A 15815-nucleotide genomic window follows, 5' to 3' on the forward strand; every position below is an offset into this window, starting at 1 on the left:
GCAAGTTATAATCTATGAGTTTAATTTTTATCACTCAACATGTTTATTATAAAATGATACTCTCTCCGTTTCTTTTTATATGCCATCTCTTTTTATAAATAGTTGGTCCATAATACTTGTTATTTCATAAAATCAATGTATAAATTATCATATTGTTTCTTTTTTACCCTTTTGAGTTATTAGCCTTGAAAACATACATTTGACCAACTTAGAAAAGCTATGTAAATGATTCATCTTCATTGGTTAAATTAATTAATCAAAATAAATTAATTCATATTTGTAACACCCCAGAAATATTTTCGAATTGAGACTCGAACCATCCTTCGTTGTGAGTAGTATTTTTACCTAGGAATTTAAATTTCTTGAGTGTTAAGGTCACTAGATGTAGAACCTTTAGTTCCAAAAAGAATTAAATTGGAAATAGCAAAATCTGAAATTTTGCAAGTTATGCTTAAGGTATAAGTTTTGGGTGAACTTCAAACGACCATAGCTCTTAGTACAAGATGAGTTAGGTGGGGATACAAGATAGATAATGAAAGGTCTTCGAATCCTCTTTCCAACTCCACCGAGTTTGCTAAATTTCGAGCTCTAAGTAAAAAGTTATAAATGAATTACTAACGACACTCCAACCTGGCAGCAGCTCCGCGATGGCTCCGCGTTATGGAGCCAATACGGACCTCACTGCCTAGTGAAAAATTATTTCAACTCCCATCTCATTTTATTTATTTCTTAAAGGGTATTTTGGTCCTAAAAACCCTTAGGAGGGCATCTAAATTACCCTAAACGAGTAGAAAAATTAGTTTTCTTAAATCAAACCCTCTCATCCACTCCAAAAATTCTACACTCAAGGAATTCAAGAAACACTAAGGCTAGGATTCATCTTTCAAGATTTTTCCTTCAAATTGCTTTAAGAAGATGATTTTTCAGGTATGTAAGCTTCTATAGTGTTGGGTTTGTTCACCCACATGCCAATCATGTTTATTTCAGCGAAATTCGTTCTAGAAAGTTGAAAGTTTGATGATTTTGAATTGTGTTCTTGAAATTGGTTGTCGTTCTTGAGTTAGGATGGGATTGTTGAGTTCTTGAGGAAATCGTGTTGATTGTAGAGTCATTTATGAGTAGATTATTGTGTACATAGATTGGTATCTGAATCTAAAGAGAAATTGAGCAAAAAAGTCAAATCTAGGTGAATTGGGGTTAGAAAACGAAGAAGGAAAAAGTCGAGCGAATCTGGCACCTTGCTCCGTGTCACGGACCTACCTCTCCTTTCACATAATTTTTTCTTCGCGTCGTGGAGTGGTCACGGACCCCTCTGCCTCAAAAGTTATTTCACGACCAAATATTAAAATGCACCTCTGCGTCGTGGACTTGCTTCCAGACAGTAATTTCTTAATCGTTTCTCATGTTTAACTATCTAAAAACACTCCTAAACATCACGAGATCTTTCCTATCACAAATCACAACCTTGAATTCATAAATCAATTCAAGGTAGAGTTTAGAGTCAAGTTTGAGAGTTCTTTCGAACATTTTTTAGAAAGTCCCTTTGAGTCTTTTTTAGGAGTCTTCTACAACTTCTAGTAACTTGTTTCAAGACTCGAGCAAGTGAGTATGAGAATGAGAAGAATGTATTCATGAGTCTACTTTACCATCACAAGATCCTTCATATCATGAATCATAACTCTTGAATTCATAATTCACGTTAAGAGTAGAGTTCAAGGAAGCCTTTGAGTTCAATTGTGAATCCTTTGAGATCCATCATCGATTTAAGTTAAGTTTTGAGTAAGTAAGTAGAAGAGTCGTATACATGAGTTCCTTATTGATAATTTGACCCTTGAGTTGAATTGTTCATGCCCATAATTTCGCATGAACCCTATAAGTCGAACACTCTTGAGATGAGAAGTATCTTTGAGTCCTTGAGTTGAGTAGTTCATGCTCATAATTCTGCATGAACCCTATGATTTAAGTTATAAATTTTAAAAGCTTTTCAAAGCCAACACTTGAGTTCTTAAATTGAGTTTTGAGAAAGTAAAGATGAGTTTTGAGAAAAGAGTTTTCTAAAACATGATTAGTATGACAAATATATCATCAATGTTTATGCAGTATGACTTTCCGAGTCATCAATGATCATATTATAATATGATTTTGAAATGTTTTTGAGAAAGAGTAGAGTTGAGTTCATTTTATTTAAAATGATATATGAGAACTAAGTATTCCCAAGGGTAAATATTTTCACATTTAAGATGAGAGGAAACTGAGATTTCCAAAAGAGTTTTGAGCAGTTTGAGTACCATCTCTTCTAAGAGATAGATTTTTGGGTAATTATCTCAAATCATAGAAAGAGTTTTGTTTTTAAAACATATGAGTATATTTTGGGAGTAGTATTGACCACCGATATGGGAACACGAGTTCATAATAACTCAAGTTTCCATAAACCATGTATCTATCATGGGTAGAAAGGATCAAACTATTTAAATGATTCCTTAGTGCTTTTTAGCATAGACTAGTGGATCCACTTAGTTAAGACGTTCTATATGACGACAAAGTATATGACAGTTCTAGCAGTGTGGGCAAGACGTTGTATCATCACTTAGGCTCATAGTGGTGGTTGTTGGTTAGAGAAACTTCCACAGAGTTATATTGTATTTTTATATACACTTGAGTATTATTGTATTTTTCAATACATTGAGTTGCTATCTACAGTTTTACAGCTTTCCATATATATTGCATCTTTTACTATTGTTTTATTCTTGAGCATCATGGGTTGAGTCTTTCGAGTTGAGTATCTTGAGTTGAATACTTTCGAGTTGAGTATCTCGAGTTGAGTATCTTGAGTTGATTTATGCTTCATTGTGTCGAGTACCTTATTATTGAGTTTCATTGAGTTGAGAACCTTATTACTGAGTTGAGTATCCTATCATTGAGTACTTCTGAGTTGAGTAAGTTTGAGTAGTTTTGAGTATCCCTTGAGTTGAGTAAGTTTGAGAAGAGGCAAGTATGTTTCTTTTTTATCAAGTTTCAATCTTATGTTATGCTTTAGAATTCCCCTTACATACTTGTACATTCCATGTACAGAGCCATTTGGCCTGCATTTTTTCATGATGCAGATTCAGGTATTCGGGATCATCAACAAGAGCTTCGTTGATACCACATGGAGTTCGAGTTAGCTATGGTGAGCCTCCTTGCTTTCGGAGGATTTCATTTACTTTTCAGTTATATCAGTTGTTAGGATGCCGTGGGTCTTGTCCCGACTTTCATCTTTGTTAGTTAGAGGCTTCATAGATAGATAATAGAGTTTCAGAAGTTTGTTTCATTTATCTTATTAAATGTATTAAAGACTTGAGTTGCCTATTGTTGGCTAGTTGAATATTCTATTTTTATTCAGAGTTATTCATTTGAGTTAAAGATTTGTAAGTGTCATGAATTTTATTCAGTTTTTAAGCTTTGAGTTAGTCTTTCGCTTGTAGTCAGCCAGGATGAGGGTTCGCTTAGGGACCAACAATGATTCTCGAGTGTCGGTCATGCCCAGGGTGTAGGCTCGGGTCGTGACAATATTCATTGATTGAAAACTTGAGTTCCAAAAAATTAAATAAGGGTAGAATAGTAAACTTACTTAGTTTCTTAATGCACATGAAATCCAAAATTGTGACATATAAATAGGAACGGAGGGTGTAATATAAACTTAAGGATATTTTTAACAGTTTTCAAAACTTACGGATATAATCATATTTCTTTAAAAATTCAAATATTTTTTTCAAAAACTATGGTCAACAAATGGTGCAACTTCCCGAAAAATAATTTGTCAAAAATATTTTAGAAATCTATGACTATATTAAGTGAATTGTTGGGAATATTTCAAAATAAATGAATTGTTCAAAGTTTAAGAAGATTGTTGAAACATTTTTTCCATTTTATTGTTCATTTAATAAAGTTCTTAACTACTTTACATTTTCTAGGAGACTACTAGTACTCCCTCCGTTCCTTTTTATATGTCACATTTTTACTTTGCACTTGCATTAAAAAATGATATAACTTTACCCTTCTATCCTTATTTATTTTTTTGGAAACTCAAGTTTTCAATCAATGAATATGAATTAATTTATTTTGATTAATTAATTTAACCAACGAACATGAATTATTTACTTAGCTTTTCTAAGTTGGTCAAATGCATATTTTCAATGCTATTAACTCACAAGGGTAAAAAAGGAACAATATGCTAATTTATGCGTTGATTTTATGACATACAAAAAGGAACGGAGAGAGTATATTCTTAAAGGGAAAATTCTTTTGGCCATAAAAATTTAGCCATAATTTGACCAGAATGGTAAAAAGACGTGTACACACTACAAACTACTCACTCCATCCAACAATAATTGTCCACTATTAACTTGACATACACCTAAAAAAATAATAAATAACAGGGGTAATATTACTATATTTTCCTTTGACTTTATTATATAATGTTTGAGAAATGTGTTACTCCCTCCGTCCCATTTTATATGTCACTTTTTTACTTTGCACTTGCATTAAGAAATGATGTAATTTTACCCTTCTACCCTTATATAATTTTTTTGGAACTCAAATTTTCAATCAATAAATATGAATTAATTTATTTTGATTAATTAATTTAACCAATGAACATGAAACATTTACTTAACTTTTCTAAGTTGATCAAATGTATATTTTCAAGGCTAATAACTCACAAGGGTAAAAAAGAAATAATATGGTAATTTATACATTGATTTTATGAAATGACAAGTATTATGGACCAACTATTTATAGAAAGGGATGACATATAATATGGGACGGAGGGAGTAGATGATAAATAACATTTAATAGCAAGGGTAAAATAGACACAAAAAAAATAAATTATCTCTTGATTTTTTAAATTGAACAAGTGTTGTTGGACAACTATTTTTAATATAGTGGACAATTATTGTTGGATGGAAGGAATAGTTTATTTTTGGACATTTTTGCCCTTTAACTTAAATATTGAATATATTCTTCAATTATATTTCCAGTACATTGAAAATGATTAATGAGATTAATTACTAATAATTTCACAGTTAAACATGAAAAAGGAACCACAAATCCACCAAAAAAATATAAGTCTCACCCACTCTTTTCTCTTGAAATTTTCAAGATCTAAAAAGAAAATTGTTTTACAAAAGAAAAATTAAAAATGTGACAGTAATATTTGTTTACTTCATTTGTGTCTTCTTCTCTTTTTCTTTCAAAATTTCATCTTTTTAGTTATTTGTTTATTGATTTTTCATTTCTTATTTCTTAAATGATAAAAAAAAAAAAAAAGAGTAAAGTGTAGATTATCTATTTTAGTTTATAATTTCTAATCGTGAAAAGATAAATTATATATAAATTTAAATATTAAAAATTTATATCTATAATACTCAAAATTAAAAATCTGAAATTAACTGAATTGACAAAACAATTACTCCTACTTATTTAAAGGAGTTGTTGTTACACACCGATTTTCTAGAAAAAAGTTAAATAATAAAAAAATATTTTATCTGATTATACTTAGAATGTATGTGAGTGAAATATGAAGAAAACTGAAATTACCATCATGTTTCCTCTATTATGTGATTATCTTTATATTCTTGACCGTATATGAATCACATCATACATGGATAAAGACTCATTAAAATTAATATTTTATTTATTTATTTTAGTACTAGAGACATATACAAATATGATTTAGATTAAAATGTTGATAGAGTTTTATTGAAAAATTATAATAACACGGAAAAGATATAGAAAGTTCTTTATGATTTCAAAATAAACTTTTATACAAAAAATGAAAGAAAAACATTTTCATAATTCTCCAATGATAATGACAACACAAATTTGTTAAGCATGAACTAGATCAAAGTTTCGTCACATATATTTTTTTCTTTATTAGTATTATTTTTTGTTTTATATATATATATAGTTGTAATTAAATTATATGTTAAAATATTAAGTATGCATAGTTGTAGTCACAATATTATTATTATTTTTTCCTCAAATTAGAATTTTTTTTAAAACTGATTAAGAATTTTAAAATTAAGTAATTTTGTTGTATTTATTATATAAATAAATTTAAAATACATTTTAAATAATTTTTTAAAAATATAACGTAAGTAATTGATAGATATAGACACATTATAGAAATAATAAAAATCATATGGTTCATAAGTGTCGATCCTATTTAACGACAACCCAAGATAGTTACACATTAATGTTGTAGGTTTGCATATTTGTTAATTATTATGTTTTAAAAAATTAAATCACATATTTAAATAACTAAGTGATATCCCTAGTTAACAACAATCTAAGAGAGTGCTTAGCATTAATGTTGTAGTCTTGCGCCTCTATATTATGCCAACTTGATAACTTATGAATTATTACTGATATTTGTTATTATTATGAGCTCTAGTTAAATAATTTTATGAATTATTGTGTTTAAAAATTTAAATTATGAATTATTTTCTTAAAAAAAAATAATTTTGAAAATATACAATAAAAAAAATTAAAAGTCAAAACACTTTATACATGATAGAGATCAATATAATATAGAAATCATAAAATTATATATCTTATAAGTATCAATCCTAATTAATTACACTAAACATTTTTATACTATATTCAGTTAAAGATAGACCCCTCTCTCTCTATATTTTTTTAGCACCCTCTGTATTTTGAAATCAAACATTCACATCTTCTATATTATACAAATCATACAAGTTTCATCCTTCAATAATGTTATTTCTAATTTCCTAAAAAATCTAAACATTGTATAGATTGAATGTTCTACCTAAATGAAACTCTATCTAAATTATATATAAATAATTTTAAGGCAAAATAAATAAATAAAAAGAGATTACGTATAATAAATGTTACATTTTTTTTTTATATATAAATAATGTACGTATTTAAACTAAAAGAAAGTTACTACTAACAATTGATATATTTTATTAGATAATTGGTGTCACTTAACATTTTTTAAAGAATATTAATTATTTTTAAATCAAATGCATGAATGAAAAATTTATTTTCATTTAAAATTTTGTGAGGATAACTTCACATTTTTTATAATTTAATTTATTGTTTAATAATTTTATTTTAATATATTTATTTATAGATAAATTACATTGAAAGTGTAAGTATAGAATTTTCACAGTACATAATGCGTAAGTGTTTTATTTTAAAATCTAAATAGTATTTAAAATTGAATTATAATATAAAAAATTTTAATGTATTAATTATTTATATACAGAAAATGTGAAATTAAATTTCATAAATAGTGTTTTTTTGTGATCTTATAGAATTGCTTTATTGGAGATCTAAAGTAGATATTTATTTCTGTTAGTTTCTTTTTTAATTTACTCCACAATTTTATTTTATTTTATTTTTTTATAAAAAGAGTCTGGAGAATTTTAAAAAAAGGTAAGAAAAAAGAAGTAAAATGACGAAGAGAAGAAAAATGAATTGAAGAAGAAACAAAATTGTTAAATATTTTGACAGGTGGAACGCAAAAAATTAATCTTATCAACACAATAAATAGGGACAAGGGTCTGAAAAATATCCTAACTTTGGTCGGATTTGCTATTGCGATACTAAGCTTTCATGAGGACCTATTAACTCCCTAGACTATTTAATACCGTATTTTAAACATATATATTAGCCCACGTGGACATAAAAAATAATACAAAATTATAAATAGTAATGTGTCCACGTGGGCACATATATAGCTTTAAAATACACTATTAAATAGTTCAGGGGTAAAAAATACGGTATTAAATTGTCTAGGGAGGTAATAGGTCCTTATGAAAGTTTAGTATCGCAACAACAAATCCGACCAAAGTTGAAGTATTTTTCAGACCCTTATTCCTAATAAATACTATATACAATTTACTAGAAAAGAGCAAAATTTAATTTTATTTTGAAGGAAAAAAGTTATAATAGTCTTTTCAGATTTCTGGTCAAATTCTGGCCAAAATTTGATGGTTGTTTAGCATCTCTCATTTTTTTTTTAAAGTGTGTCATTTACTGTTTTCATTCCATATTAGTTGATTATTTTTTATACGCTTATTAAGAAATCATAAATAAGAATATGATTTTATTAATTTACTCTTTAAAAAACTTCTTGAAAATTTTACAAATAAATGTAAACACTTTTAAAAAATATTAATTGCAAGAGTAATATAAAAAAAATAATTAATTAATATTTTTTTAAAAAAAAAATTTAGTAACATGGGTAACTAATATATGACAACTATTTTTAATAAGATAATCAACTAGATTACTTAATTATGATTACATGGAGTACTATATTATTATTATTATTATTATTATTTCATAATACCACCAATTCCAAGTACAAATTTAAAAATAAGCTTCATTTATGTGTTTGATTAAATTAAAAGTGGCTTAGACCCTTCGGGGTAGCTAGTGGTTTGGGCATGAGAATTTCATGTTGGAGGTCTCAAGTTCGAAATTCTGCGCTGGCAAGGGATTTGTCTTTTGGGTCGAGCTCGTCGAATCGGGCTTGCCTAGTGCGGATTACCTTTCTTATGTGATTTGCTCCTATTGCGGAGCGGAAATTTTACCCTGTGCGCACCCTAAAAATAGCGATTGTGGGTTTTCATTAAAAAAAAAAGTTAAAAAAAAAAAGTGGCTTAGAAAGTTTACTAGTAAGTTTTTTCTCTTTTTGCTCACAAATTCTTGAAAAATGTTATTTTTTCATTTTTCAATAAAAGCTACTGTTTCATTTCTAAAATTGGCATAGAAAAAAGGGGGAAAAAATTAGTTCTTCCTTCTCCCTGAAGAAGGGAGGAAGGCAGGCGAGTATTACTAGAATTTCCCAAAAATTTACAGCTAAAATCCCTTGCTAGATCCGTATCTTTCCGCCTAAGTTTTTTCTCTAACTGGTACACTTGTTGGAAAGAATGGAAATGCTTACTACGTGTTGGAAATTCTCTGTTTTTTGGTAGTATTTTTGTTTATATTGATTCTGCATTTTTTTTCATTCTGAAATTGGTAATCAATGGCAGGATGGTCGAAAAGAGTTGATGGGTCAAATCTAACGAGCTTCAGAAAACCCGAAAACCCAAAAACTCTTGTGAAAAATGAAGTAGATTACGATAGTGCGAAACTGTTGTTCATAGAAGTTTTTACTCTATGCTTGGAAGAAGTTGCTGGGAGTTTGTGTTATAGGCCATTACCTCCGATGTTGGGTGATGGGAAACCAGTGGATTTGTTCAAGCTTTACTTGGTTGTGAGGAAAAATGGTGGGTATCCAAGAGTTTCTGAAAATGGGTTGTGGGGTTTAGTGGGTATGGATTGTGGGTTCGATTCGAGTTATGGGATGGCTTTGAAATTGGTTTATGTTAAGTATTTGGGTGTATTAGAGAAATGGATGTTGAGAGTTAGGGAAATTGATGGTAGTAGTGTTAAGAGTAAGGTGAGTAAATGTGATTTGGGTTCAGGTGGGGATGGAGTTCCTATGGATGTTGAGTTGGATCTGAAGAAGGTTCTAATGAAGATTTCGGATGAAAAAGCTAAAGATGGTGAAAATGGGAAATGTAAATTGAGGAAGAAAGGTGTTGATACTACAGATGGTGATGAGGCTCGGGATTTTGATGGGTTGAATGAAAGTAATGAGAAATTTGATGGTCAAAGTAATTTGGACAGCAATGTGATTACTGTAAAGGATATTGATGAAACTAGGAGTGTTGTCTATGACAAAGAACATTTGAAGTCTGTCAAGGGAAGGGAAAGTGTTAGTGTTCTGCATGGAAATGGAACAGATGAGTCGTTAACGAAGTCCACTATGGTTGAGGAAGATTGCATTAGTAGGAAGAGGAAGCGAGAATCTTACTTGGATATGGTGAAGTGGGTAAGTGAAGTTGCAAAAAATCCTTGTGATCTTGCCATTGGTACTTTGCCAGAAAGGTCTAAGTGGAAGGATTATGGGACTGAAGTGGTTTGGAAGCAGGTTCTGCTGCTGCGAGATGAAATGCTTTTGAAAAAGGATGTGGATCCATGTGCTCAGCAATCAGTATGGCAGGTACATTAGTTTCTTCCTGGAGATTGATACTTCATATCATTATGTATTCAGTAGTAGTTATTTCAGACAACTCGTATATATATGCCTTATTTATTTTATAGAATATCTTATTTCTTCAGTTCGAGTCGAGAGTTCAACTCGTTGATATAATTTGTTGCTTTTTGGTCATTTTGATGCACATGTATGTGAGTGATGGTGGTGGTATGTGGGTGGGTGGGAGAGGGGTAACTGCTTGGCATGTGATGGATATTGTGTGACATCTTCATCCATGTCTTTCAATTGTATCACTTTTACTTTGAATTTGTTCTAGAAGATCCAAGGCTGCACTAGCTTTTGAGCAATTCTCTTCTCATGAGATATCTTTTGGGATTGAGCTAGGCTCAACAGCCATATCTTCACATGGTATCTAAGCCAAACTTGTTGATCCATGTTGTTGTTTCTCAATGTTGGGTCTCTGTAATCTAGACTTCATTTGAGTCCTTAGTGTGTGAGGGAATGTCCCATATTGGTTGAGGGAATGAGTTGTAGCCCTCTTATATGGTCTTGGACAGTTCTTCCCTCGTGAACTAGGTATGAATGCGTATTGATACTTTATTCAGTCTATTATGAGACTACTCATAGACCTTACATAGTGGAATTTTATATCATTGGTATTCTTTTGGGTTGAGTTAGACCTAAGGGCCACATCTTCACCCAATATATAAAACTACCTTGCTTTTATATTCTATTATGAAGTTGACCAAGAAAGGCACAATTAAAGTTGCATTAAGAGGCATTATGAATGCAATGTGCAGGTTCTATAATCTATATGTAGGTTAATAGGGGCAGCTGTTTCATTGTGTTTATAATAGGATGAAATCCTCCAAATGAGGCTATAACAAAGTGTATTTCATAAGTTGATGAGATAACACATTTCTTGGAAAGCAACGACAGGTCAAAATATTGTGTTAAGGATAGGAGCCATATTATTCTGTCAAATACAGAAATAGTTGGCTTTTTTAGAGATATGTTATGGCTTTGACTCATCCGAATTGTGGTAGGTTGTTAAATAGACATGCGAAAGAGAAAAACACAGGACATATGTACTTCAACCTGGGTAAAGATGGTCTAGACATTTCCTGCTAGGACAATGAATAATCTTTGACTGGGTTATTTACCTTCAAGGCAAGCTAGCAAATACACAATCAATAGTTGGAAAACCTAGCCACACCAAGGCCCAAGTTTATTAGGAGGAGTTTAAGGATTTTTAAATGAAAGCTTATGATTATGCTGTCATCACTGAGACTGATATGTTACTGCTAATTATACTCTATTTGAGCTTCTGTGTTGAAATGTATTGAAAAACTCTATTTGAGCTTCTGATGATTTAGTGACATTAGAAATGTGTTTTTTTGACTGAATACAAAGTAATATTTACCATTTTCCTCTCAAAATACTCTTCCTTCCCTATTAGCATGCACCAAAGTGTTCTTACTTTTCTTTAATGAAAATTTTCACTTCACTAATTTTTGTTTGAATACTCTATTCTTAGTCATTTTTAAATTCAGTACAATTTTATACTTTGCTCTTGAACTTCGTGGTTTTAGGCCCATTGAAGTCCAGGATGCCCCAAAGAACGGTTACGGAATCCTGTAGTCTAGTTAGTATCCTTGTGGAGGTTTGAAATTGCTTTAGAGAGAACTAAAACTATTATTTTCCCGGTTACATAACATAAAATGTGTTTTTTGACTGAATACAAAGTTTAATATGCTAGTTTTACTTGTATTATATGGGTATTAGTGAGATAAAATTGTATAGAATGTTCATAGTGGAATGATTTCCGACATTTTGAACTATTCAAAATAAAATAATGTCACTTCTATTTCTGATAAAGTTGTTAGAAACATTATGAAGGGCTCTGGAAAGCAAAACGTAAACTAAGATGGCACTCCCTCTGGTTCACTTTAAGTGATTTTGTAACCTTCCAAATGTGGTAGATGAGTGAAATTTTTTAAAATAAAAGAAGGTATTAATTTTTCTCTCTCCAAATTTACTCTTGTCTAATAAATGATGATATATGGAAAAATTTCTTAAGGTCTTCACTACTTAATTAATATTGAAAAAGAGATACAAGTTAGTTTGTTGCCTCTTAAATAATGTTGCTGTTAAGTGGTTTCTTAATGGGTGGACGAATTTCTCAAAAATGACTTATTATGGATTGGAGATGGTATATATAATATACTTGCCATTTTTTGAAAAAATGAAAGTATATAGGTACAGATTGATGAGTTTCTTCATCGGTCATACTTGATTAGGTAGTGATAGCTATAAGATAGAATATATTTGAAGGAAAAGTGAAATGGTGAAACTATGAAATTGAAACCTGCCAATTGGATAAACGCTTGAGTTTGAATGGAGAAGCACCAAAGTACAATGATTTTGGCATCTATTGGATGAACCGGGAACCATATTCCACCTACTGTTATATATCTCTGAATTTGGCAAATTATTATTATTGTTATTTTCATAATCGTGGAATCTGAGCTAGCTTGCATGCACTTTGACTAATTTCACAGGGTACCTTCGACCTTTCACCATTTTCCGACCCACTTATTGACCACTATGCCACACATTATTATTGTTATTATCATCATCATCATTTCATCCTATTGGACAGGGTGAAATGGACTGTAAATTTTGCACTGAGGTGAAGAGAAATGGAAGATTTATGTCAATTTTCCAAATAGTATCGTATCATTTGTTTAGAATTGGTAGGTGAATTAGTAGAATTTGGAGAGGGTACAATTGAAAGGCTTTCATTTAAATTCTCATATAGAACATAATGATCTGCCAGGAGGTGGGTGTTCTTGATAGAGAAATACTGAATAATAGGTGTTCTGCAATTGCAGGCCTCTTAGATCATGTTTAATTGTTTAACTTTATTAGCAACTGAGATAGCATCCCTTGGTTTATGTGCATTTTTATGACTGAAAGTAAAACTTCCCCAATTGCACAAAGTTGCAGTACAGAGAGTTTTATCATTTACCCTTTAGCTTCTATTTTTATCTTTGCATTTCTGCTTATCTAGCAGGTCATCAGGTTTATGTGACCATCCAAAATTTATGGAAGATCAAAAACTTGGTCCGGGCTTTGGCTTAATTTAGATTATTTTTTTGTGCCATTTAGATAAAACAAAAGATGCATCCATCTATGTATGATGAGAATTCTGGTTCCGGAAGATTAAGATGCAGCCAGCGAGTACTATCTGCAAAAGATTATCTGAAAAAGAGGCGTGCACTGCAGTTTTCTGCGTCACCTTCAAGTTCTCATAATGACGAGGATCAGGCCGATGTACCAACCGGTTCTTCTGCAGAGTCGGCAATTGGTTTTTGGTGGAAGCAGCGCAGAAAGAGAATACCAGTTGGGCCACAGTTTCAAGCAGATATTCCCGAATCGATTGAGGAGATCTATGAAAGTGACTCTAAATGGCTGGGCACTGGAATCTGGCCGCTAGGCAAACCAGGGAAAAAAAGAGCCTTAGTTGACAGAGGTCCTATAGGTAAAGGAAGACAAGATATCTGTAGCTGCAACACTCGAGGTTCTTATGACTGTGTCAAGTTTCATATATCCGAGAAAAGGAGGAAGCTTAAGATTGATTTGGGATCAGCCTATTCTGAGTGGAAATTTGACTCTATTGGTGAAGAAGTTGCACTTTCTTGGTCAAGAGAAGAAGAACACAAATTTCAGGATATAGTTAAGTCGAACCCTTTGTCTGAGGAGAAAAGTTTCTGGAATGAGGTTTTTAAGTTCTTTCCAAACAAAAGCAGGGAGTCTTTAGTAAGCTACTACTTTAACGTCTTCCTTCTACGCCGCAGAGCCAACCAGAATAGGACTAATGCTGGTAATATTGACAGTGATGATGATGAATCAGAATATGGACCTAGATTTGATTGTTTTGGGCGTGATGCTAAGTACTCCATCTTTCGTTCCCCAAGTAAAAACACATCTGGATCGGAGGTAGTACCATGAATCTTGAAAGAGCGATCATGGCATTTCCCAGAACTGTATATTACCGGAGTTTTCTTGTGCTTTTGCTCTTCAGCAAGTTATTTCTTTTACAACTGCAACACATGATCCCATCTTGGAATTGTACAATTTTTGGGTCAGTGAATTTTGGTGTTTCAAGGATATCGATTTTTCTCTGTTTCTTAGCCTGCACAGCTTGTCCCCATCGTTTTGATCACAAACATGTGAACACGATCTCTCTTTAACAGCAAAACATTTTTGTAAGTTGATGTACACATGCTGCTACAGTTTCTGATATCCTCAGGGTATAATGAGATTACATTTTTGTGATGAGGATTGATTTCAAAAGACCTACTGTTTCAACTCATTATCTCAATTCATCAAAATAGGCATGAATCACATATATAGTCATTTAGGTCATTTGGTAGCCCGTAAGAGTTATGCATATATTAGTAATATAGAGATTACTTACAAGGGAATCTATGTATTATTTTATGCATATATTAGTTATATAGGATTAGTTATTTATGTATTAGTTGTAAACTATGCATAACAGAAACAATATTGAATCATATAATTAGAAATACATGATAAAACCTGAAATGGAACCCTAAGCATGTGAACAATGCTAATAACACTCACTAAGTAGTAAAGCATGCTCAACTAATTGGAGATTTTAAACTAATTTCAACTATATAACGTCACTCATATTACAATAAAAATCTCCAATTTCACACTTGAAATCTCATGTTACATTATCATATGAGTGTTGTTAGAATTGTTTATCTACATAGAGTATTCTGCTTAACTTACTTGATGTTTCCTCGGAGTCATAATTTTCATTAAGGAGTTAGAAATCTGAAAAAGTAAGTATAGGTAGTAGCCAGTCCAAAGGGTTTGACATCTACTATACATATACATAAAAAATTAATTTTAACCAGGTATAAATACTTTAATTTTCTGCCAAAGGGAAACCCTCGGACCACAAGCTGGCTCCACCCCGGGTCGACAATCCTCCAACCCAGAATCCTTTTGCCCGTTTGTGATCTGATCAAACTTCAAATCGTGACTTATACCTCTAAGTTAGAACCAAATATCTAGGGGATAAGTGAAGGATTTTCGTTATTGTAAATTATATCTTACATTCAAATGCTTCAATGGAACAATCTTAAATTATTCGATAAAATAGACACAAGACCAATTAAAGGTGAAAAAAAATAAATACTAAAATCCGACCTGCCGGATTCGAACCAGCGACCTAAGGATTTCAGCAAACTCACTACAGTCCTCCGCTCTACCAACTGAGCTAAGGTCGGAATATGACAAGAATTTGATGTTAAACATAAAAGAAATCTACTTTATTATTAACTGAAGTATATGGTCATTACTCATTACTTATCTAAGAAAATTATTACCTTGTAATGTAATTAATATATATTACAAATTTCTCTAGTCCTCTTTTTTCTTATAATTAATATCCTTATGGAAATTGTGCAGTGCTCTTGACACCAAAATGAAGCATGACTTTGTCGTACATATCAAAACTTTCTGTCTATGCATGGAGATTAAGGACAACATCCATAAGATATTTTAGCATAAAAAATCACCTTCAAAGACTGTGGATTTATATATACCCAAAGCCATTCGAAACTGAAAATTCAAACTTGTTCTATCCAATAACAATGCCTGGTTGAACTACCCAATGCAGCAGGCTAGCTATTTACAATAGAAGGTCGTCACTATC

At 31.3% G+C, this 15815-nt stretch overlaps 1 protein-coding gene and 1 non-coding gene across 2 annotated transcripts; one reads left to right on the forward strand and one right to left on the reverse strand.

Moving 5' to 3' along the window:
• The first annotated feature begins 8784 nt into the window (after positions 1-8784).
• LOC125867068 (AT-rich interactive domain-containing protein 1-like) lies at positions 8785-14381 on the forward strand. The gene is made up of 2 exons (XM_049547486.1): positions 8785-10066; positions 13232-14381. The coding sequence occupies exons 1-2, from the start codon at positions 9044-9046 to the stop codon at positions 14072-14074; spliced, it is 1866 nt and encodes a 621-aa protein (XP_049403443.1). The 5' UTR covers positions 8785-9043; the 3' UTR covers positions 14075-14381.
• A 920-nt stretch (positions 14382-15301) lies between these two features.
• On the reverse strand, positions 15302-15387 carry TRNAY-GUA (transfer RNA tyrosine (anticodon GUA)). The gene is given in 2 exon segments: positions 15302-15337; positions 15351-15387. It is a non-coding gene; the product is annotated as a tRNA-Tyr (tRNA).
• Positions 15388-15815: the final 428 nt, after the last annotated feature.

Source organism: Solanum stenotomum, chromosome 6 (genome assembly GCF_019186545.1).
Source record: "Solanum stenotomum isolate F172 chromosome 6, ASM1918654v1, whole genome shotgun sequence".
In the NCBI taxonomy this organism is placed as follows: domain Eukaryota; kingdom Viridiplantae; phylum Streptophyta; class Magnoliopsida; order Solanales; family Solanaceae; genus Solanum; species Solanum stenotomum.